This window comes from Canis lupus, chromosome 8 (genome assembly GCF_011100685.1).
Source record: "Canis lupus familiaris isolate Mischka breed German Shepherd chromosome 8, alternate assembly UU_Cfam_GSD_1.0, whole genome shotgun sequence".
NCBI lineage: Eukaryota > Metazoa > Chordata > Mammalia > Carnivora > Canidae > Canis > Canis lupus.
The window spans coordinates 72,740,920-72,765,531 of record NC_049229.1 but is presented as its reverse complement, the minus strand read 5'-3'; the positions used below and the strand labels follow the sequence as shown (position 1 = coordinate 72,765,531).

Sequence of the window (24,612 nt, the reverse complement as noted above, 5' to 3'; positions counted from 1 at the left end):
AGGAGTCCCGTGGCTTCTCTGGGACTCAGTTTCCTTACCCTGCCATCAGGAAGACTGGACGTGGTGCCCCTGCGCCAGCGGCCGGGCCGAAGGAAGAGGGGGCGGGAGGGGCCGGAAAGAGCCCCCGCCTGGCAGGGTTGGCAACCACAGGAGCCAAGAGGAGCCCCGGCCACCTAAGTTGGGGGTTGGGGGAGGGGCGAGCTGTGAACTGGCCCCAGAAGGGGGACAGATGAGATTTTTGTGTTTCTTTTTTAAAGATTTTATTTATTTATTCATGAGAGACACAGAGAGAGACAGAGACACAGGAGAGGGAGAAGCAGGCTCCATGCAGGTAGCCCGACGTGGGACTCTATCCCGGGACCCCAGGAATCAGGATCCGAGTGGAAGGTAGATGTTCAACCACTGAGCCACCCAGGCGTCCCAGCTGAGGTTTTTAGATATGTGCTTTCTTTTCCTATAAGAGAGGGGCCAAGAACCATATTTGAGATGCAGCCCCTCTACCTCGGGGGGGCCCCAGGGACAACTGTCACCTTTTTCTGACTTTCCAAAGCCACAGGGAAACCCTGGTCCCAAAGCCAACATGCTCATCCTTTTCAGCTGGGAGCTTTTCCCTGGAGTGGGGGGAGAACTGGGGTGTGGACAGGCATGAAGGCGCCGGGTCACCAGGGGAGGGGGCACTGCAGCATCCCCACGGTGGCAGAGAGCCGAGGTGTCAGGGAACCTGCCTGAAAGCTCTGCGCCAAGGCCACGGCCCAGTCTGCTCCGGCAAGACTCCCGAGCCCTACCCGGCTGTGAGCCCCTGACTCTCCCAATGGGGACCCCGCCAGCTCTGCCCCGATGCACCAAGGACAGAGGTTCCAGGAACGTGCCCGCTATGCTGCGTCGTGGGCACCCCTGGCCCAGCCTGGGTAGCTCAGAAGAGCCAAAGACCACAGACTACAGAGAGCAAGTGGGGGCCAGCAGGAGGTTCCAGACAGCCCACCGTGGGGGGCCAAGGAAGTCAGGGAGGTGTGGGGGCAGGCTGGGACGAGGTGGCGATGGCCAGGAAGGTGGGAGGGGCAGGATGTCACTGGCTTCACTGGTTTCTCAGGATGGGGAGCCTGACAGGTGCGGATGGTGGGCAGGATGATGGACTCCGTGGGAGCGTGGCAGGGAGGCACAGGAGAGCCCGAGAGGGCCGGCTCAGGAGGGGGGGACACTTCCAAGACTGAGCACCACTGTATGCCTGCTTCTGGGAAGCCCTGGCCTTGCCTTATGCCCGGGGGTGGCACATACCACCTGCACTAAGGGGGGTGGGGGCTGGGGTAGGTGACAGTGCACCCAACAGCTGCACCGGCCTGGCTCCTCACGGCCCTGCGCAGGGGGCTCTAGGCTTCCCCTTCTCAGCCTTCAGGCCTATGACTGGGGGCTCACACTCACACCCCAGGCTGACGGGAGGGATCGGCGAAAGGGCCGGGTGTCCCACACAGTACTCTTGGATCCAGGCGAGCAGGGACCAGTCTCACCTCCCCCCAACCACCCTGGGTGGGCAGGGAGCAGACGGCTTGTCCTGCGGGGACCACAGCAGGTGGTGAGCAAAGGAGGCTGGAAAAATGCAGGAGGAGCAGTACTGACCCTATTCCATCCCACAGGGAAAGGTGGGCCTCCCCCTCCCCCCAGCCCGCTGGTAACAGATGGTACAAGAAAAAGAAGATAGCCATCCCACTTATGAATATAGATGGAAGTAGGGTAATTAGCATAAATATTGCAAATTACAAAGCCACCTCGATGGGAGGATGAGATGCTTGACTACCTGGACAACCTGAGACACTCTAGTAAAAACTACTGGGATTAATAGAATAATCTGGTGAATTGGCAAGAAGAGAAGCATATGGAATGATCAGTCTTTTATTTATTTTCTTAAAAGATTTTATTTATTTATTCATGACACAGAGAGAGAGAGAGAGGCAGAGACACAGGCAGAGGGAGAAGCAGGCTCCATGCAGGGAGCCCCACGTGGGACTCGATCCAGGACCCCGGGATCACGCCCTGAGTTGAAGGCAGACACTCAACCACTGAGCTACCCAGGTGCCCCTTTTTTTCTATTCCAGTAATGAGATTTTAAACTAGAAAATCTGGGGTCCCCGGGTGGCTCAGCGGTTTAGCGCCTGCCTTTGGCCCAGGGTACGATCCTGGAGCCCCGGGATCGAGTCCCACATCGGGCTCCCGGCGTGGAGCCTGCTTCTCCCTCCTCCTGTGTCTCTGCCTCTCTCTCTCTCTCTCTATCTCTATCTCTATCTCTATCTCTCATGAATAAATAAATAAAATCTTAAAAATAAAGATGCATGCAAGTAAATGCCCACAATAGCTGAGAAAAGAGCAAAAGGGGATAAAGTATAAAAGATGCAAAAGGGCAAAGGACAGTCTGCCTTCCCAGATACTAGGCCAACCTCTAACGCTACTGTAACCCAGTAAATGTGGAACCGTTTTAGGAATAGACAGACAAATCCCCGACCAGAGTGGAAATTCTAGAAATCGTCACCAATCTACAGGTGAATTTCAGCCAGGACAGCAGAGGAAGGTGGCTTCAGGGGGAAATGCCCAACTGCTCCATAAGTGGTGTTGGCACGAGACAACCATCCGTAGGAAAATCTCCTGTAGCGTGTCAGTGCCAAAACCAGATTGACTAAATCATTAAATATAGAAATTGAAAAATTGGAGGGGAAAGAAAACAGATCAGCATATATGTGACTCAGGTTGAAAAAAACATATTAATCCAAGCAAGGTCCCCTAAAACTATAAAAGAAAGGTAGACATTATTTGCTCCATGGAAATACTGCATTTTGTACAGAACAGGAAACAGTAAACAAGTTCAATATAAAAATGGTAAATGAAAAAAAAAAGTGGTAAACGGCGGGGGGGGGGGGGGGGGCACCCGGCTGGCTCAGTCAGTGGAGATGGGACTCTTGATCTCAGGGCTGTGAGTTCAAGCCCCACATTAGAATTAGAGATTACTTTTTAAAATATGGTAACTTTGGAAAAAAACATATATTTGTAAAGCAGACAACAGACAAATGATGAATATCTATGATACTCAGATCAGAAAAGGCTTTGAGAAAGTGAAAAGAAACAAATTTTTTTTAAAGTTTTATTTGTTTAAGTCATCACTTAACTGATGTGGGATTCGAACTCACAACCCTGAGATCGAGAGATGCATACTCTTCCGACTAAGCCAGCCATGTGCCCCCAAGAAATGATTTTTAAGAACTTTTTTAAGAAAGGGACACCTGGGTGGCTCGGCAGTTGAGCGTCTGCCTCTGGCTCAGGTCGCTATTGCGGTGTCCCGGGATCGAGTCCACATCAGGCTCCCTGCATGGAGCCTGCTTCTTCCTCTGCCTGTGTCTCTGCCTCTCTCTGTGAATAAATAAATAAAATGTAAAAGAAAGAAAGAAAGATGGACAAAGGGTATAAATAAGCAATTCAGGTTAGACAAAGACAAGTGGTCACTACACACATGCATTCTCTCCCTGTTGGGGAGATGCCCAGTACAGCACCAGTGACACAGGCCTCCACCCTCAGGCCGCCAGACACTGGACGGGGGCTAGTGCCTCGTGGTTCTGGGGGTGCAGGGGTCAGGGACCCTCACGCCGGTGGAGGCGCCTCGCAAAGCAGCCTGTCAACCACAAATAACATCAAAAAGACAAATAGATATCACTCCCCCGATTGAGAATTTCTGCCATAAAAATAAAACCTCCATTGCACAAAGCATGTTGACCGACGCCTAGTGTAGCGGCCTTCACGGTGGCACAAGGGGGAAAACTCTGGTCAGTAGAGCGAACGCCAACATAGGCAGACATGTCCTCTGGCCATTCGTGCACTCAGCAGTTACGTGCGGAACTCTGGGCGGGACACTGTTTTAAGATCCAAGACTATGGCAGTAAACAAATCAAAGCTCCAGCCCTTATGGAAGTTTTATTCTAGTAAAAAAAAGAGAGAGAGAGAGAGAGAGAGAGAGAGAGAGAAAATATATATTTAAATGTTAGTAGCAAGTGCTAAGATCAAAAAAATAATTCAAGAGACAAAAAGAAATTAAGAAAGCAATTCCATCCTCAACAGCATGTCAACAAATTAAATATTTATTTTTAAATATTGACTGGCTGGCTCAGGCCGTTCCGTGTCTGACTCTTCCTTACCGCACAGGTCACGATCCCAGGGTGTGAGATGGAGCCCCACTTGGGGCTCTGAGCTCAGCAGGGCGTCTGCTCAGGATTCTCTCTCCCTCTCCCTCTGCCCCGCTCCCCTCCACTACCACCAGCACCACCCCCCTCCCGCGTGCATGCACCCATCCTCTCTCTCTCAAAATAAAAAAAATAAATAAATAAAAAAAATAAATAAAATAAAATATTTTTTTCTCTCAAAAATAAAAAGAGAGAGAGAGAAGAAAGAAAGAAAGAAAGAAAGAAAGAAAGAAAGAAAGAAAGAAAGAAAGAAAGAAAGAAAAGAATTAAATATTTAGGAATAAATCCATCAAGTTGATAGAAAGAAAAAAAAAAGGATTAACTATTTAAGAATAAACCTACCCAAGTAGGCGAAAGCCTTGAATGCTGAGAACTATAAAGCACGGCTGAAAGGAATTTCAGAGGACCTGCATAAACAGACACCTGTGCCCACTGATCTGAAGACTCAACATTAAAACAAACAAACAAAAACAACAAAAAAAAAAACAAAAAAAAAAGAAGACTCAACATTGTCCAGGGTCAGGACTACCCAAAGCAATCAACACTGTCTCCATGAAACTTCCAGAAGCCTCTCCCACAGAAATAGGAAGGCCCATCCTCAAATTCACGTGGAATTGCAAGGGGCCCGAAGTAGCCCCCGCGGTCTTGAAAAACAATAAAGTGGGAGGACTCACACTTCCTGACTTCTAAACTTACTGCAAAGCTACAGTGATTAGAACAGCATAGCGCTGGCACGAGGATGGGTGTAGAGACCAACGGGATAGGACAGAGAGCCCAGAAACAAACCTTCACACGTAGGCCTCTCGGTTTTTGACGAAGGTGCCAAGACCACTCAGTGGGGAAAGGACAGTCTCTTCAGCAAATGGTGCTGGGAAAACCGGCCACTGACAGGCAAAAGAATGACGTTGGACCCTTACCTCATGTCATAATCAAAAATTAACTCAGGGGGCCCCTGGCTGGCTCAGCATGCGACTCTGGATCTTGGGGTCATGAGTTCAAGCCCCGCGTTGGGCATAGAGCTTATTTTTTAAATAAATAATTAATTAATTGGCTCAAAATAAATCGAAGACCTAAACGTAAGAACTAAAGCTATAAAGTTCAGAATAAAATATGGGGTAAAGGGATGCCTGGATGGCTCAGCGGTTAAGCATCTGCCTTTGGCTCAGGTCGTGATCCTGCGGTCCCGGGATCGAGTCCTGCGTCGGGCTCCCTGCGCGGAGCCTGCTTCTCCCTCTGCCTGTGTCCCTGCCTCTCTCTCTGTGCCTCTCATGAATAAATAAATAAAATCTTTTTAAAAGAATTAGAAAACCTTCTAAATCAAAGGACAAGGCAATCCACATAATGGGGCAAAGTATTTGCAAATCCTACATCAGATAAGAGATTAATATTCAGGGATCCCTGGGTGGCGCAGCGGTTTGGCGCCTGCCTTTGGCCCAGGGCACGATCCTGGAGACCCGGGATCGAATCCCACGTCGGGCTCCCGGTGCATGGAGCCTGCTTTTCCCTCTGCCTGTGTCTCTGCCTCTCTCTCTTTCTCTCTCTGTGACTATCATAGATAAATAAAAATTAAAAAAAAAAGATTAATATTCAGAGTATATAAAGAACTCGTACAACTCGACAGCAGCAACAAAACAAAACTAAAAAGACAACTAAAAAATAAGCAAAAGAGGGGGACCCAGGTGGCTCAGTTGGTTGAACATCTGACTCTTGATCTCAGTTCGGGTCTTGATCTCAGGGTCATGAGTTCAAGCCCAATGTTGGGCTCCATGCTGAGTATGGAGCCTGCTTTTTTTTTTAAAAAAAAAAAAAAAAAAAAAGCAAAATATTTAAACAAACATTTCTCAAAGAAGACATACAGATGGCCAATGAGCACATGAAAAGATGCTCAACATCATTAGTCACTAGGGAAATGCCAGTGAAACCACAATGAGTCATCACTATGCACCCACAAGGATGACTATGATTTAGAAATGGAAAACCACAAATATTGGCGAAGATGTGGAGAAACAGTCAAGTTGATCCTAAAATTCTCGTGGAAATGCAAAAGACCCCCAAATAACCAATCTTTAAAACGAACAAAGGGAAGTCACACTTTCTGATTTCAAGATGTATGCAAAGCGACAGTAATTCAGACAGTGTGGCACCGGCGTGACGATGCGCAGACCGGACCCCCAGAGCAGAACCGAGAGTCCAGATGTGAACCCAGACACTTATCCTGAACTGATTTCCAGCGAGAGCGCCAAGAAGTGGGACGAGAGCGGTCTTCTGCGAGTGCCGCCGGGGCAACTGGGGTTCTGCACCAAAGGAGTGAACTTGAACCACTATCTCCCAATATGTACAAAATTACCCCAAAATGTATCTTAAGGGCCCCTGGGGCGGCTCAGTCGGTTAAGCCTCTGACTCTTGGTTTCGGCTCAGGTCACCATCTCAGGGTCATGAGATCAAGCCCTGCATCGGGCTCCGTGTTGGGCGTGGAGCCTGCTGGGGAGTCTCTCTCTCCTCTCGCTCTGCCCCTCCCCCACCGCTTGTGCTCTCTCTTCCTCTCTCTCTTAAAGGAAAAAAAAAATCACAGACCTAAACGTACGGACTAGAGCCATAAAACCCTAAGAAGAAAACACAGAATGGGACGCCTGGGTGACTCAGCGGTTGAGCATCTGCCTTTGGCTCAGGGCGTGACCTCCTGGGACCCCTAAGTGTATGAGGTCCCGGGACCGAGTCCCACGTCGGGCTCCCTGCATGGAGCCTGCTTCTCCCTCTGCCTGTGGCTCTGCCTCTCTCTGTGTGTCTCTCATGAATAAATAAATGAAACCTTTAAATAAATAAATAGATGAATAAATAAATAAATAAATAAATAAATAAATAAATAAATAAATAAAAAATAAAAGCGCAAGGCGATGCCATTTCACCCCTACTGGCACGGCTGTCATCCAAGACACCCAGTAACAAGTGTCGGTGAGGATGTAGACCCAGGGGCCCTCGTATGTCACTGCTGGGAAAGCACACGGTGCAGGCGTTTTGGAGACACTTTACCACTCCCTCAACAATTTAGGCCTAGCAGCTCCCGTGCGACCCAGAGATTCAGCTTCCAGACACCTAGTCACGAGACTGAAAAACATACATCCGCACAAGCACGTGCATGTGTGTCCACGGCAGCAGCATTCACAATAACCCAAGGGACAACCAGCCCAAATGCCCGCCGCAGCTGAGCGCATGAACAACGTGCGGTACCCCCCGCCCCCGCGCGCGGCGAACATACTCACACATGACAAGGAACGAGGCACTGGCGCCGTGAAAGGAGCCAGTCGCCACAGGCCACCTGTTGTGTGACTCCGTTTACATGAAAGGTTAAGTCCTGGGACACAGAGAGCAGAGCTGGGGCGGCCCGTGCGGAGGGGGAGGGACTGCACATGGGGACCGGGCTTCTTTTTGGGGTGACGAAACGCTCCAAAATTAGATGATGGTGATGGATGATGTTGGCACAACTCTGTGAACACTAGCAGCCCCTAAACTGTACCCTCCGAAAGGGTGAATTTTATGGTATGTGGATTCTATCTCAATTTTTTACGTTCTTAAAAAGAATGAAAAGTGAGAATTAGAGGCTTTGCCTACAAGCAGTATCTTACGTGGGGTGCTTGGGGGGCTCGGTCAGCTGGCTCTTGGTTTCGGCTCAGGTCACCATCTCAGGGCCGAGAGATCGATCCCCGCATCGGGCTCTGTGCTCAGCGGGGCGTCAGCTGGAGATTCCCTCCCTCTCCCTCTGCCCCGCCCCTCTGCTCTCTCTCTCTCTCTCTCTCAAATAAATGAATAAAATCTTAAAAAAAAAAAAAACCACTATTGCTCCATCCAACACATGGATGTATCTCGTGGACATCTTCCTAAGTGAAAACAAGTGAGATGCAGAAGAGGGCATGTTGCCCGAGTCCCTTCGGATGAGGCTCCAAACCAGTCAGAGCCTGTGTGTGCGGTTAAGGTCGGGGCGCCCCCAGAATGGACACAAGGGTGCCCGCTGCGCCCATGCACTTGGAGTCCGCAGGGCCGTCTACTGTACGCCTAGCTTCGGGGCTCCGCACCGTGTGTCAGGCACACCTCAAGGCAAATGGGAAGTACAGGACCAGCATGATTCTGAACACTGTGCCATTCGTGTAAGTTTAAAACACACACGTGAAACCAGCTTGAACACTTGTTCAGACAAACATAATCACTTTATCCCAAGCGGGCGCGGCCAGGAGCGCCGCCCCCCACCCCCCATCACAGGTCGGGGTGAAGGGACGGCGGGGAGGTGGTGTGTAAGGGGAGCTCATCCTGGCCCTGCCGCCCCTGAGCCCTGGTGGCCCCTTCTCTCCCCTCCTCCGCGTCCCCAAACCTCTCCCGCCAGGGCCCAGGGAGGGGCAGCAAGCCCTGTGGTCACCGGCCCTGGGCAGCCGGTCAGCTTGCTGGGTCCCTGGGGAGGATGCAGGCAGTGATCTGCATCCCAGGAGGGATTCTGAGGGCACCTGAGGGCACCCCGAGACAGCATCCTAGGCACGTAGACTGGGTTCCCACAGAGGGGCCCCCTCCAGAGGCCCCAGATGGAGCAGCTTGGGGGACAGGCTGCAGTGACCGTAGGGGAGAATTGAGCAGAGGGACAGGCCTGCAGGGCAGAGGGCGGCTGGGTGTGGACCCTCCGCGGTCCTGGGGGTCCTGGAGCCCCTCCAGCTCCCACCCTCCTGGGACTGCTGCCCCCAAGCTGCCCAGAGACCCCCGGTGGGCTCCGGGACCCTCGGCTGCTTCCTCCACCGAGACCACCTCTCCAGGGCCCACTTCTCTCCCACCGACCCCCTGGCTCCCCCACCCTCACGGGCCCCCATAACCTCAATACCCAGGCCTGTGCTGGCCCCCCCTCAACTCCCAGGACCCACCCACGCCTCTCTCTTCCGGCCAGGTCAGAGCCCAGGTCACCACCCTGGTGCCCCCGCATCCCCCTCCGTCCCTGTCTGTAAGATCCCGGCCCTGGCCACCTGCCTCTCCGCCTCCCGTCCACACTGGCAGCCCAGCAAGGCCGTTACCGCCTACTTGGTGGAAGTGGTGAGGGGATTCCAGGCCTCACCTGCCCCGACCAGTGCGCCCCCCCCCCCCCCCCCCCCCGCCCTGCCTGCAGAGCCACCTGCCTAAGCGTCGCCTAAAGCCCCCGTGCCTGCCCTTCTCCTGGGAGCCCCCGCGGCCGGGTCTCCCCAGTCCCCACCCAGCGGGGCGGGACCCCAACCTCCACCCGCACCAGCTGCACTGGGAGGGCGGAGGGCGCTGTCTGCAGCCGCGCTCGGTGCGGAGGGGGTTTGCGCGGACCCGCAGCGCATCCCTGGGACAGGCGGGTCCTGCGCGGGCCGCCAGATGGCGCGCTGGTCGCGGGGACGAGGTCCGAGGCCTCCCCGGAGGTCCCAGGATGCTGCGAGGAGGTCGGAAGCCCCCCAATCCCAGATGCAGAGAGCCCCCAATCCTGAGGGCCGCGGGAGGCTGGGAACGCCCCGGATGCAGCCCCGAGCTCCTGCAGGAAGGGGGGCTCTCCCCGCAGATACCTGGTTCCACGCTGCCGCAGAGCAAGGGTACAGGGCTGGCCCCCGGGACCTGAGGATGACTGAGGACCCCGTCCCCCAGCCGCCCCCTGGCTGACCCAGTCCCACAGCTTTCCAAGTGGACCAAACCTCTCCCCCGGGAGCCCTCACTGGGAACCGCAGAGCACTCGACCCTACCCGGCAGGGCCTGGTTGAGTGAGCTGCGTGGCCACCCTCCCAGGGGCAGCGCCCACGCAGCCTGAGCACAAGGACCAAGGGCCTCCTGCCTTGGCATCTCCCCTCAGCCCCGGCGCCTGCCCCCTGCACTACCGTCTTGCACTACTGCAGCCCCCTCCCTGGCCCCACTCCTTCGGCTTTGCACACGGCAGCGAGGGAGATGCGGCCAGAAGCCAAGTCTGAGCTTGTCACTCAGGGACCCAACCCTTCAGTGGCTCCCACTCACTCAAGGTCAAAGTCGAAATGTCTCCAATGGCCGCAGCCTCTCCCGTCCCCTGCCCCCCTCGCCTTCCTCCTCCAGCTCCAGACATACTGGCCAGCTTGCTGCACCCCCGCGCCCCAGCAGGCTCGGCCTGAATCTCCTCAGCCTCTGCTCAAGGCAGCCAGGCCATCGCTGCCACGACCTCACACCGTCAGCGTCTGGCACCCCAAAGACTTCCTTTCCTCTTTCCTTATTGGGCCACAGGAATCTGCCACCTGCTGTTATTAACCCCCCACCTCCCCCGGACCAGGCCCCAGAGCATACCTCACCCCGTTCCTGCCTCTGCTCCACGCCGGCCACGGCCCCCTGACCTCGCCCAGGAGAAAGGCTTCCTCCCTCCCGCACCCCCAGCACGCAGGACGGGACGCTGAGTCAGGGTTCCACGGACGCAGGCGGAGTTTCCAAACCTTCCAGAGTTCTCAGGCGACATCCCTCCCTCCGTCTGTTCATCTTCTCCTACGCGTCCACCCCCAGGCACCCATCCACGCACCTGCCCCTGGACACCCGTGCACACTTCCATCCGAACAACTCTCCACGCGTCCATCAACCAATCTCGGTCCATCCACGTGTCCGTCCATCCTTCCATCCTCCACCACCACCCGTTCTCAACCCGTCCGGTCATCCAGCTATGCCTGCTGTTTGGAGGCACCTCAGCTCGTGGGGGGGGGGATAGCCCCGTGTGCCCCATCTGATCCCACCTTTCCCACCTGTATTACTCTCAGACTCAGGCAGAGTGTGCCGGGTCAGGCAGCAAAGTAACCCGGCTCGTTACAAGCAGCCGTCTCACAGCCAGTGTAAGCACCACCGTGCCCGCTAGTCCTCCCCGCGGGCCCTACCCGCGACTCAAGGCAGCTGACCCCGGGCAGAGGTGTGGTCCCGGCGCTCACACACTCCAGCCCCTGGGGCCGAGGAGGAGCGAGGTGGAGCCGCCGCTGGGACCAGCGATTACCTCCTTCTCCTGGGTCTTGGTCCCTCAAAGTCAGGGGTGCAGGATGGGCCACGTGCAGGGGAGACTCCCATCCGTGCCCTAGCCCGGCGCTCAGCGGTGCTGGGGTGAGTCTGGTAGCAGCGATGCATGTCCTGAGGTTCACTGGCCTCTTTTACCTTCTCCTTCCCTCTGCTTCCTAAGACGAGGCTTGCTGGGGCTAACACACAACCTGGAGCTCACCTGGAAGCACGGCCCACGCCGACCCTCCTCTCTGACTTCGTTTCTTTCTTCTTGGGTACGAGGATCACATTCCAGCGAAGGACAGGTGTGCACGCGGAGCTCAGAGGTGTGCCCTGGCCGGGTGCTCTGTGTCTCCCCCCGACCCCCAGACCACTGGCTCAGAATGTCACATGGTCTGGCTCCTTGGCCGGCGGGATTTGCATGGGGGGAGGCCATGGGAGTCACAGGCAGGAGTCGGGGGTGGGGTGGGGTGAGAACAGGCCTGGGGCCGTCCCTGCCCACCCCTCTGCTTTGGTGCTGGGCCCACAGCCCAACCTCCGCACCCACAGCTCTCCAGGCCTCAGTCCTCACCCGGGTCCAGACGCAGACACCGCACGGCTGTACGGCCCCAAACGCACACACTTCTGAGCTCGTCTTTCAGGAGAAAAAAAAAAGGTGTGCGTAGACATAGATACATCTGCACACGGGTACGGCTTCATGCATACGGCGTACGCGCGGGTATAGCTCGTGCTGACGCGTGCTCCTGACGTTTGAACTTTGGTTGTTCTTTATTTTACTTATTTGAGAAACAGACAGAGAGAGCACAGGAGTGGGGATGGGGAGGGGCGGAGGCAGAAGCAGGGCCCCAGTGAGCAGGCCTCGATCCCAGGCCCCCGGGATCATGATCTGAGCCGAGGGCAGATGCTCGACCGCTGCGCCGCCCGGGGGCCCTAAGTATCCGTCGCTGACACCGCTTAGTCTGTGTTGGCAGCTCGAGCGCGTGTACGCGTACGTGTGCATACGTGTGTCTCTATCTTTCACATCTTTCCCTTCTCCCATGTACCCTACATTTTATGTCTATATTTATTTTCTGTACAACTTTTTACCAATTTTCCAAACCCTGTGACTCTGTGCATGTGCCTCTGGGGTCCCCGCACCCTGGGGTGCTGGAAGGGCTGACGGGTGGGGCCCCTGGGCTGGCCCGGCTCTGAGGGCGGTAGTGCCCTTGCTCCCGCCCTCTGGCACCCACGTGTGCATCTGAGCTGCGATGCCAGCGGCCTCCTGCCCCCCGCCCAGGCCTGGACACGCAGCTCTCGGGGTTTGGTGCCGGCGGCCCTGAGAGGCCTCGCGGTCTGGGGGTCACCCTGGAGGAGGGCGGGCCTCGGGGAGGGCGGGCAGAGGGTGGGGGTGATGCGCTCTGCGGGGAGGGGAGGGCAGGGGCGAGGCCAGCGCCTGGCTCGGGCCTGGGGGGAATCAGCTGAGCCACCGCGAGCAGGGCCCCTGAGGTCAGGGCCCCCAGGGAGGTCAGGCCCCCCGAGGTCAGGCCCCCCGAGGTCAGGGCCCCCAGGGAGGTCAGGCCCCCCAAGGTCAGGCCCCCCGAGGTCAGGGCCCCCAGGGAGGTCAGGCCCCCAAGGTCAGGCCCCCCGAGGTCAGGGCCCCCAGGGAGGTCAGGCCCCCCGAGGTCAGGCCCCCCAAGGTCAGGCCCTCCGAGGTCAGGCCCCCCAGGCCTCCTCCCGTCCTGCGGCTGCCCCCCGCGGGGAGGGCTCTGGGCCGCCGGAGCCTCATCGCTGAGCGACCCCGACCGTGCTGGGGGCCGGCGGCTCTCGGCGCCCGCGGAGCTCCTGGGCTACTGGATGCGTCGGGATGCGCAGGGCCTGGGCGGGACCCGGGGGCACAGGACGCGGCCACGCAGCGCGGGCGGTGCCGGGCCTGGAGCTCTGGGGGCTGCGGGGGCTGCGGTGCAGGGAGCCGCGCCCCGGCCTCCCGCGGGTGGGAAGGCGGCTCCGCCCACGGCTGCGCCGCGCCCCCGCGCCCCCGCGCCCCTCGACGGCCGAGCGCCCGGGCGGAACCCGCGGCCGCGCGGCTCGCGTTCCCCGGGGGACTGACTTCCGGGCGCGGCGCACGCTGCCCACGTGACGGGGGAGCGCGCGGGGGGCGGGGCGAGCGTGCGCGGCGAGGCCGGCGCTTCCGGGTGGGCTGCGGGCGGGGGCGGGGGCGGGGCGCTGTGGGGGCAGCGCCCTGGGGCCGGGCCGCGGGGAGGGGCGGCGGAGAGGGCGCGGCGGGTCCAGGGCATCGGCCGGGCGGCACCGGCCACAGGAGGCATCTGGGGATCCCTGGGGGGCGCGGCGGTTTGGCGCCTGCCTTCGGCCCAGGGCGCGATCCTGGAGACCTAGGATCGAATCCCACGTCGGGCTCCCGATGCATGGAGCCTGCTTCTCCCTCTGCCTGTGTCTCTGCCTCTCTCTCTCTCTGTGACTATCACAAATAAATAAAAATTAAAAAAAAAAAAAAAAAACAAAGTCGCACGGAGTTGCGACTCCTTACCTACTAGATTTGGGGAAAAAATCACAGGGTGGGAACTCACTGTGGTTGGCACGTGGCCAGGGAGGTGAGGATGCTGCTGTGCCGGTGACTGGGCACCTGTCGGGACTGCGAGGGCGTCCACCTGCCCAGGACGGGCGCCTGATGCCTCCACGTGCCCAGCCTGCACCACCGCGGCTGCTTGACAGAGCGGCGCTTAGAAGAGCGAAGCCCTGGAAACCTCGCTCTGTGCGGCTCATGAATAAATAAAGTTTAAAAACCTCTGGAAACCACCCAGGTGTCCACACCAGGAGATCAGGTGCTGACAACCACACGATGCGACACGGCGTGGCCCTTCTTACAAGTTACGGCGTCGGGGAAGCGTATGAGCTGCTCCGGGAAGATCTCTACCCTCTGTTTTCAAAAGAAAAACACCGTTGAGAACGGCTCCTCCCGTGTGAGGCCTCTCTGGGCGACACGGGGCGGGGGGAAAGGAGTATCTGTATTGACGGGAACACTGGGGGACGCCCAAGAAGTGAGTAGGAGCAGGAGCCCAAAGGCAGGGGCGCGTGGGGTGGCGCGGGGCACGCGCCGGAGGAAGCAGCTCCGGTGTCTGGCTTTTAAGGACGGCGCCACGGAGGGAGCAAGGGAGGGGAGACGGTTGCGGGCTCAGGCAGTCGTGTGACAATGGAAGGGGTGAGGGTTCCAAGTTTAACCCGACTCCTGTACGTTGGGGACTGATGACCTGTCGTGTGGTTCGAAATAAAACCCGGGGACGCCTGGGCGGCTCAGCAGTTGAGCGTCTGCCTTCAGCTCAGGGCATCATGCCAGGGTCCCGGGATCGAGTCCCGCATCTGCTTCCCCCTCTGCCTGCGTCCCTGCCTCTCTCCCTCTCTCTCTCTGTGTCTCTCATGAATAAATAAAATCTTTTAAAACAATTAAAAAATGTTCGCTTGGAAAACCTAAAATACAAAAACAAAAACAAGGGATTCATGGGTGGCGCAGCGGTTTAGCGGCTGCCTTTGGCCCAGGGCGCGATCCTGGAGACCCAGAATCGAATCCCACGTCGGGCTCCCGGTGTATGGAGCCTGCTTCTCCCTCTGCCTGTGTCTCTGCCTCTCTCTCTCTCTCTGTGACTATCATAAATAAATAAAAATAATTTAAAAAAAAAAAAAAAAAAAAAAAAAACAAATCAAGGTTCTCGGGCGGCCTGGGGGGCTCAGCGGTTTAGCGCCACCTTCAGCCCAGGGCATGACCCCAGGGTCCTGAGATCCAGTCCTGCGGCCGGCTCCCAGCATGGAGCCTGCTTCTCCCTCTGCCTGTGGCTCTGCCTCTCTGTGTCTCTCATGAATAAATAAATAAAATCTTTAAAAACAAACAAAAACAAGGTCTCCCCACCTCCCCTGTCCCTGGAGGGAGGGCACAACTGCGGGCCTCCGGGGGACGTTGTAAGTGGCTCTCAGCGGTGGCCTGGGGACACGGTGGCCGAGTGGCGCCCCGTCCACACCCGCACGGCGGCCACTCCGCTTGGTCCCCTGCCGCTGGGCACTTAAGCCCTCACCGACGTTTTGCCGCGTTGAACGACAGCCTGACGCGTCGTCACGCACGCGCCCGAGCTTCTCTGTGGGACGGACCCCTGGACCTGCCGGGTGCAGGCCGTGGCGCGGCCGTCGTGCCCTCAGAATCAGACGGGCACCAGCTCAGGGCCGCCCGGCTCGGGTCCGGGCTCGGTCCTGGCACCGCCGCCCTGTGGCCTCACGGATGAAGGGTGTGACCAAGCTGCCATCGTCGCCAGCCTGCAGCATGGTGTCTCTAAGCATTTTATTTATTTTTTTTAATTATTTATTTATTTATGATAGTCACAGAGAGAGAGAGAGAGAGAGAGAGAGAGGCGCAGAGACACAGGCAGAGGGAGAAGCAGGCTCCATACACCGGGAGCCCGACGTGGGATTCGATCCCGGATCTCCAGGATCGCGCCCTGGCCCAAAGGCAGGCGCCAAACCGCTGCGCCACCCAGGGATCCCTCTAAGCATTTTATTACGGGAAGTTTCTCGGTGCCGGTAGTGGGAGCGACAGGCTCCCCGCGCCCAGCCCCGCCCCCACAGCGGCTCGTGTCCCGTCAGCTCTTCTGTTCGGGCCCTTTCGCCGTTTTATCGGGTGTTTTAAATGTACATGCATCAAAATGGACGGTTAAATTGGGTACATTTTGGTAGCTACATGGCATCTCGCCCCATAAACCTCAAGAACTGTCCACCAGCCCCCAAGAGTCCCCTCGCATCCCCAGTCGATCCCCGTTCCCCTCGCAGGGGCGAATGTCCGATCTTTCCCGTGGACACTCCTCGCCTGCCCCGGGGCTTCATGCAGGTGGCACTGCAGCCCCCCCGCCTGCCGGCTCTCCAGCAGAACAGGGACCTTCGTCCTCTCGTTTCACCAGCCACCCCCCTTCATTGTCACACGGCGTCCCGAGGGGGGATGAGGCTTCCGCAAGGGGTGCGTCCACGCTCCAGCTGGTGGACATTCGGGCTGCGTAGCTCTCCGGTACCGTGGCTATCACTACCAGGGACCCCTGGGGAAGGTCCCGTGACAGGTGCATGTTTCACTTCCCCGGGAACCGGCCTCCTTTCTCCACGTGGCGTGCGGTTCCTGAGTTCCCGCCGGTGGTGTGAGGGTCCAGGGCGCCGCATCCCACCCGTGCCCCGGGGCGTCGGGCTTTGGGTTTCAGAATGGGCGCGTACTGAGCCCCACCGCGGTGCCCCTCGTGGCTACTGGTCCGCCCGGGGCCTCGGGAGCTTCTGAGGCGGCCCGGCCTCCCTCCCTGGCTCCGCAGGCCTGCACGCCGCCTTGCAAACACTTGGGCTCTGCCGCGGGCGGTGCGTCCCGCACTCGGCCCAGGATGGGGGCATGTGCTCAGCGGACGCGCCATCCTTCCCTGCGGGTTGCGCAGCGTCGGGGGCGGCTGCGGCCACTCAGGCTTGAGTCCCCGAGGAGTTAGAGGCCGCCGAAGACTGAGGCCTGGGCAGGGGAGCCGGGTAGAGGGAGGGGCCAGACATGGTGAGGTGGCCACGCCGGCGGTTCCAGACACGGGCCAGGACTCGTGACAGAGAAGCCGCTCCGTTAGGCAGACGGGGAAACGGAGCTCGTGCTGCGGTGCAGGGGCTGGACCTGGGGTTCCAGAGGGGGTGCGGCTGTTGTGCGACCCGGGCTGGGGGGTGAGACTCCAGTGTGGGCCCCGTGAAGGTGTGGGCAGGACGGGCTCGGGCCCACTGAGGACAGTCCTCCCCGAGCTGTGGCTCTGGCCTCGGGACGACGGCAGGCAGCTGCGCCCAGCGGCCCGTGGGTTGCCCGGCGCCCCGGAGGGCGAGCTGGATCCTCCGCAAACCTCGCCGACGGGAAAACCGCAGTGGCCGGCTCAGACCTGGGCCTCCGGGTCCCTCTGAGCCCCAGGGGTTGATTGTCAGGGGTTGGATCGTCTGTCTCCAGAATTTGTGTCGGGGGCCTCACCCCCCAGCACCTTGAAGTGTGACTGTATTTGGAAGTCGGGTCTTTGGAGGGGTGATCAAGTTAAAATGAGGTTCCCAGGGTGACCCTAGTGCACTAGGACTGGTGTCCTTAGAAGAGCAGCGATCAGGACACGGACACAGAGAGGGTGGCCGTCTACACGCCCGGAGAGGCCCAGGAGCAGCCCTGCAGCACCTGGATCTCACACGTCCAGCCCCTGGAGCGTCGGGGGTGTAACCGCCTGCGCTGTGAGCTGCGGCCAGCGCGCACCGGACTCCCCCACAGTGGGTTTCCCCGCACACAGGCTTCAGTTCAAATTGCTGAAAACAAAGCCATTTGGCTCCAGGGAGTCCCCACGCCCCTAGATTTCCGGGGATGCCCCAGACCCACCAGGTCTGCAGGGCCAGCAGCAGCCAGGCTGGAGCCGGGGGGCACGGTATGCGTGCCTGGACACGGCCTCCCACCCCGCCCGCCCCAGGGCCCGGCCAGCTATCCCCGTACTCCTCCCACAGCGCCCCGTGCGTGGAGAACCCTGCAGGGGGTTCTGCCCGGACAGCTGCAGGGGCACACAGCAGGGATGACCAGGGCTGGTGACTCCACGAGAAAGCCCAGGGCCCAATGGGACCGGCACTGGTCCCCGAAAGCCAGCGCACCCAGCACCCCCAGGACGAGCTCGGCTTGCTCTTTGGGGCCCGCTTGCCAAAGCCCTCTGCCCCGGGTGCCCCTCTGGGCTGGGGACGGCCCGCGGGGACCCAGCTGTGTCATCCTTGTCATCATCCGTGGGGCAGCGCTGGCCAGCACCTAGTGGCCGCTGCCCCCGTGTGTGCCCACCGGGCGCGACCCCGACGCCCCTCTGCAGTGCTGGGCCGTGATTCCCGTCTGACACGTGAGAAGACTGAGGGACGGAAGTGCCCTGGGGACGGGGACGAGGACGAGCACCTGGTGGCCCTCCCCGCAGGGTTCTGTGACAGGCAAAGGAGGGCTGCTGCCCACGGTGTTGGGGAGGTCAGGTGGGCACGGGAGGCCCAGACCCACTTTCCCTTCGATATGGACAAAGGAGGTGCGGTGGGATGGAAACATCGGGAAGCGGGCCCGCAGGGGAAGGAGGAACGGCACAGGCTCAGCTCACCCCTTCCCCACCGTTTGTCAGCGTGCAGGCGGCCAAGCACTAGGTCCTCCCCCACTTGAAAGTTGGCCCAGATTTTAGGGTCCGTTTCTGTGGGGATCTACTGTAGAGATAGTGCTGGCGGGGCACGGGGGATAGGAGGGAGGAGGAGGCCCCAGGCCCTTCCACGAGCTTCAGTTTACCATCCAGCCAGTGGGTCTGGCCGGATGGCTCCAGCCCTCGAGGAACGGGGCTGATGGCTTGGGTGATGGAGGGGGCAGGGAGCTGAGTGTGCCGGGCGGCTGAGAGGAGCCCCGGGAAGCCCCGTCCCAGCTCAGTCCTCCCCCAAGGGGGCCTCTCGGCGCCCTCCTCCCCTGCCTGGTTGGCATGGCAACAGCCTCCTCCCCTGGTTCTGAGAAGGCTGAGTCACAGGCCCAACTGGGAACATGACAGGGTCTCCCTGCAGGACAGTGGCCCTGGTCCAGGAGGAAGGCTCAGTGGGACGCAGGCTGCGTGGGGGAGGGGAGGTGTCGGGCGCGACCTTCCAGAAGCAGTGACCTACATTGGGGTCAGGACGGGTCAAGGCCTCAAAGTATAGCCCAAGCGTGGCAGCCTTTTTAGCACCACCTTTGGGGACCCCTTGGCTTGCCCTTCGGTCTGCTTTGGCTCTTCTGGAGGACACTTTGGCCAGGACCAGGTGAAAAAGGCACAGTTCAAGGGAGTGCCCAGAGGGCCACCAGCTTCATGTCCCCATGCGAGGGCTGGGCCAGGAGGGACACGTCCCCTCTGAGCCTTGCCCACCTCACCAGGTCTCAGCCTGCATCCTGCACCCCCCAGGGCAGGGAGGGCAGCCTGAGGAAAGGGGGTGTGTCACCTGTCCAAAGCCCTGCCCTACCCACCCCCCCACAGGGCACAGCAGGCGATGCCACCTGAGACATGGGCCCCAGAGTGGCTGCCTCCCACCTGGGACCCTCCCCTGCCCCCGGGGCCTCCTCTGCCCCCAGCGGTGCCCACACTTCCCGCACACGCTTGGAGAGGCACACACTCCTGTCCCCAGGAATAATCCCGGCCACCTCCACCTGGGGTGGACTTTATTAGCACTGTCATGAAGACGATGATGTGAACACAGGAAGACAGCCCTCCCTTCCAGACTGCCGTGGCAGGCGGGCGCGTGCAAACAAAACCGCCCGCCGAGCGCTGAGCACAAGCAAGTGTCCCCGGGTCCCTGGGAGCTGCCCAGCCCAGGCCGTGGACACGGGGCGGGCCGGCCCCGAGGCCCCCGCACGGCAGGCTCTCCTCGGGCTGCATCTCCGCGCGCCTCTACCACGCGTGCCCACGCACTGTGTGCGTTAAATACATAAATAGAGATTTCGTCTGGACTGTGTGGGTTCTCAAGTTAAAAACTAACCACTTCCCTTTACATTAACTTCACAGTAACTGCAGAAGACAATGAATCCAGTGTTGATAAGTCAGGACGGGAGAGTTCCCCATGGAACCCCCGGGGAAAACCAGGGCCGCCGCCACGTCTCCCTGCTGCCCGCTGGGGCGGTGGGCATGGCTCGGCCTCGGCATTCGCTGGACACACACACACACACACACACACACGCACACACAGGAACACCTGGCCACGGAGTACAGGACAGAGTGCGAGGTACCAGCAGCCCTTCCAGAGGTGTGGGCTGAGCGCCAGGGCATCCCCTGCCCGGCGCTCTCTGGTCTGCAGCCGGTCCAGGGCCTCTGAGCCCCACGCACCAGGAGAGGCCCTGCCACGCAGGGTGGGCTGCCCACACAGCAGGGGAGCCGAGGGCGCGCAGGGAGCCAGCCCCTTCTGTGCACCTGCTGTGAGGCCGCCGGTCATTCCACTCCAGACCAGGCAGACAAATAAATATGACATCAAGTGTTGCCAGGAGACGAGAAAATAACTTAAACTGGGCTGGACTCTGTCCTCAGTGCCTCCAGTTGGTGGATACCAGGAGTCCAGGGGCGCTCTGTCGCCGGCAAGACCCCCAGGAGCTGGGACAAGCCCCCGCCTGCCCTCTCCCCTTGTCTTAATCACAGAGATTGTGGCAGCAAGATCTGCTGGGTGACCGCCACCAACTGCAAATGCAGAGGTCACTCCCTTCCAGAAGCTGTGGGTGATAGCGGGGGGCTGTGACCCCAGGCCGGCAGGAGCTGATCGCCTCCTTGCTGGATGGCTGCTGTCACCCAGCCCCGCTGGAGGGAAGGGAAAGCCCGCAAACATCACCCGAGTAGAGAGCAGCATTTGGAAATGACCCGCAGCAGGGAGGCAGGCAAACCAGCGACGTCAGGGTGAGGCCCACAGCAGCCCAGTAGCAGCCTGCGAGACCCAAGCCCCCCCCCCCCCCCGCCCCTGCCGCCCGGGGTGCTCAGAGGCACCCGGACCCTGTGCTCAGGCAGGGAGGCAGCACGGCCCATCGGCCCGACGCCTGCGGGCAGACATCTGGCAACCTCGGGGAGGGGAAGCTCTCCGCGTCTGAAGAGAATCATTTCCAAATTGCGACTTCCTCTCACGGACGGAATTGAAGTGTGGTCAGGATCCGAGCCCTGGGGGACCCACGTCCCACGCCAGCACCTGGAACTCAAGAGCCACTCAGCTTCCGGCTGGTTCTGGTTCTGCCTCTGCGCCCTGCCGCCCGCCTCCCCGGGAGGCTCCTGCTGCCACCCACCAGGAGCGGCCTGTTCCACCCGAGTGCCCTTTTTGGGACACGCTGACAGCTTCTGCGATGTGTGCCTTCCCTACCAAGCACGGTGCCAGGCTCACAAGGGAAGGCCCGAGTGAGTCAGGGAGGTGGTCAGGAAAGCCCCCCCGTGGGAGGACGACAGCGCGTTCTGAAGCCAAGGAGCCTGGGCCGGGGCTCAGGGCCCTCGGGACACCCCCTGGAGGTGACAGAGGGGACACTGGCTGGAGGGATGGAGAGGAAGACAGTGCTCAAGGTCAGGGCACAGCTGGGAGCAGGAGTCCGCCCGAGGGTGGGGGAGGAGCGAGGCAGCAGGAGGGTGACCCCAGCTCTGAGCCGCCCGCGGTGGGGGCAGCAGCGGTCCCTCTGCTGGGAGCGCGGCACAGGGGCGCCTCCCGCTCCCCAGCTCCCCTCCCGCGGCCTCCACCCCAAGGGTCCGCCTGCGAGGCCCCGCCCTGCCTGGGGACAGGTCACAGCAGCAGGGACTTGACCAGGCCGCAGTGGAACTTCCGGACGTGGCGGTAGAGGTCCCCGGACTGCGTGAAGCGGCGCTCGCACCAGCGGCAGGCGTGCGGCTTCTCGCGCGTGTGCACCACGGCGTGGCGGCTCAGGTTGTGCGAGTACTGGAAGCCCTTGCCGCACTGCACGCACGTGTAGGGCTTCTCGCCCGAGTGCGTGCGCTCGTGCCTCTTGAGCGTGTAGGCGCAGGAGAAGGTCTTGCCGCAGAGCGGGCAGGTGGGCGCCGGGCCGTCGGGGGACAGCCGCGCCCGGGGGCCCTCCCGCTCGCGGAAGTGGGCGCTCAGGTGCCCCTGCAGCACGTGCGCGCCGGGCAACAGCTTGCTGCACAGCGGGCACAGCAGCGGACGAACGAGGGAGCGCCCCGGCGCCCGCCGCCGAAGCCCGAGCCGCCAAAAGGAAGAAACGAAACAGCGCGAACCCCGAGACAGAGCTGAGGGGGGAGGCGGCTGTGGCGAGCAGCCGCCTTACAGAGTCCGACACGAGCCCGAGGACTCCTGCCCCTGGAAAGCGGTCCGCACGCGGGGGCTGGAGGGGCGCGGGGGGGCGGCCGGGCTCCCGCCGCGGGCGGGCTTCAGCGACGGTCCAGGACGCGTCCGGGTCCCCGGGGGAAGGAAGGGGGGGGAACAAGCGCTCGCGGAGGGAGGGCGCGCGCCCCGGCGGAGGCGGCGGCGGCGGCGGCGGCGGCGGCGGCGGCGGCGGCGGCGGCGCGGGGCTGCGGGGAGCGCGCGGGCTGGGGGCGCGGGGCGCGGGCTGGCGGCTCCGGCTCCCCCCGCGGCGGCGCGCGCCCCTCGGCCCGGAGCCGGCCCCTGCAGACCTTGACGACGTCGTACATGTGCAGGTAGCTGGCGGCGGCCAGGACGTCCTCCACCGGCAGGCCGCGCAGGTCCAGGCGGCCCTCGTACATGAAGTCCAGCAGGCGGCCGAAGGCGGGCGCCGTGACCACGTCGCCGTTGAGCCGCACCGCGTCGCGGCTGCCGGCGGGCCGGTCCCTGTAGAAGAGATGGAAGTGGACGCTGCAGGCGGCCAGCACGGCGCGGTGGGCCGGGAAGCGCGCGGCGCCCACCAGCACGGTGCAGTCGCACAGGAAGCCCTGCTGGCGCTGCTGCCGCAGGCGGCCGAGCAGCCGCGCGCCGTGCCCCGGGACCTCCATGCCGCCGCCTCGGCGCGCGCAGACGGGGCGTCCGCGCAGCCCGCGCGCCCCGCCGCGCGCCCCCGGCACCTGCCCCGCGGCGGGGAGGCCTCGACCCGCAGCCAACGGACGCCGCTGGCCGCGGGGCGGGGCGCCAAGTGCGCGCGCCCCCCGGGCGGCCGCTGAACTTCACCCCGGGGCCCGCCGCCGCGCCCCCCGACGCCCGCCCGCCGCCGCCGCGCCGCCGCCGCCGCCGCCGCCGGCCCCATTTATGGCAGCGCGGCCGCGGGGAGCGGGGAGCGGGGAGCGGGGAGCGGGGCGGGAGGAGCCGGCGCCCGCCCCCGCGCTCACCTCGCCGCCGCAGCCGCCCCGGTGCGCGCCCTCCCCGCAGCCGCCCCGGTGCGCCGGGCTCCGGGCGGCGAGCCCCGGCGGGGAGGGGCGCGGGCGGGGCGCGCTGCAACTTGGCCGGCCAGACAGCGCCCGCCGCGCGCCCCGCCCCGGAGAGAGCGAAACTCGGGGCGGGGGCTGGAGGGGGCGGGCCGAGCGCCTTCCCGGAGCGGCGGAACCGCTGAGGTCACCCTCGCCGCCCCTTCCCGGCCCGCCCCGCCCCGCCCCGCCCCGCCCAGCGGGGCCCGGCCGCCGCCAGCTGGGGCACCGGGCCGGGAGGGGCGAGGGGCGCGGCGGGGAGGGGAGGGGGCCTCTCGCGATGTTTGCCGCCTGCGCCGGGTGTCGGGCCCCCCACGGGACCCCGCGGCGCCCCTCGGCGAAGGAACCGCGTCCGAGGCCCGCTCCTCTGCGGGCCCCCCGGGGCTGTGACCCGAGGGCGCACCTCGCGGGGCGCTGGCCGTGGGACGAAGGGGGGGACACTCGGAGCGGGGCGTAAATTTTGCAAACGTGACACCCCTTCTTCTTTCAAAGCCTGTTTTTGAATGCGGTTGATTTCGTACCTTCTTCCACCGCGGCATCCAGAACTGGGGTCCCCACCCTATCAGGGGAGCCCTAGTGCAAGGTCTGCGGGGCGGGGGGGGGGGCAGGCGCCCTGAGCTGCGTGTCCCAGGGCCTCGGGCACAGGGTACCTGTCAGCAGACCCGGCGGAGAGGGTGCCACACGCCTGGACGGAGGAGTCCCGAGAGCCCGAGGGTCCAGCACAGGCACAAAAGTGTTTAGGAAGGGGGAGACCCTGTGGACTGCAGAGTTGGCATCCTGGGGACAAGGTGCAAGAGCACCCCAAAGGTGTCAGGGTACACCTGGTCTGCGGGGAGACGGAAATAACCTGAGCGAAATAGAAAGCAAAGATTTTGAAGAAGTTGGGGCCCAGGGGTGGGACGTACTGTGGCCCGCCGGTAGTCTCTGGCAGTCTCTTCCCAGGGGAATGATCTAAAGGGGCTGCCCTGATGGAGCACCTCGCCCCGCTGCGCAGCTCCCCTTCACTGCGACCCGGCTAGCTAGGTGCTCTCGTGATGGCACTGGTGTGACGGGGGAGGTTAGTTAGGTCAGCGGCCACCAGCGGGCAGTAAGTCCCTGAATCAGGATTTGAATCCCGATGGTCTCCTGAGATCCCACCGGCACTGCCCCGCAGCCCCACAGATGGAGAATGGGCTGGGGAAGAGGAAACCCAGCCAGGGGTGGGTGGCAGGTGGAACAGAGGCCTGGACTAGGGTGGAGGAGGTGCTGGCGGAGGGGCTGGACTGCGAAGGCTGGGACCCCAGGTTGTGGATCAGTGGGGAGGCCTCCAGCCCGCTCCTCAGGAGGAGGGAGTGGCACCTGTGGGGTGGGAGGGACAGAGCCACCCAGGGGTCCTATTCAAATCCTAGGGTGGGAGACCTGAGGACTAGGGCAGCGCAGCTAGTATCTCAAGTCTATGGCAAGGAAAGCCACATTTTTACACTAAAAAATTACTCCGTATTCATTTGAAGTTGAAATCTGACTGGACATCCTGCAGTTTTCTTTTCCTAAATCTGGCAAGCACC

General features: G+C 61.1%; 1 protein-coding gene across 1 annotated transcript; it reads right to left on the bottom strand.

The window, feature by feature from the left end:
• Positions 1–19,355: 19,355 nt before the first annotated feature.
• ZBTB42 (zinc finger and BTB domain containing 42) lies at positions 19,356–22,663 on the bottom strand. The gene is made up of 2 exons (XM_038545988.1): positions 22,252–22,663; positions 19,356–21,943 (listed from the first exon to the last, which is right to left on the bottom strand). The coding sequence occupies exons 1-2, from the start codon at positions 22,661–22,663 to the stop codon at positions 21,465–21,467; spliced, it is 891 nt and encodes a 296-aa protein (XP_038401916.1). The 3' UTR covers positions 19,356–21,464.
• Positions 22,664–24,612: the final 1,949 nt, after the last annotated feature.

What these genes read in the sequence shown, in the direction of transcription:
- ZBTB42 (XM_038545988.1), bottom strand. Translation starts at nt 22,663, where the DNA reads ATGGAGGTCCCGGGGCACGGCGCGCGGCTGCTCGGCCGCCTGCGGCAG. An exon ending in GCCGCCAGCCCGCGCCCCGC is followed by an intron (nt 21,944 to 22,251) that starts GCCCCCAGCCCG and finishes CTCCCCCCTCAG; the next exon opens with CTCTGTCTCGGGGTTCGCGC.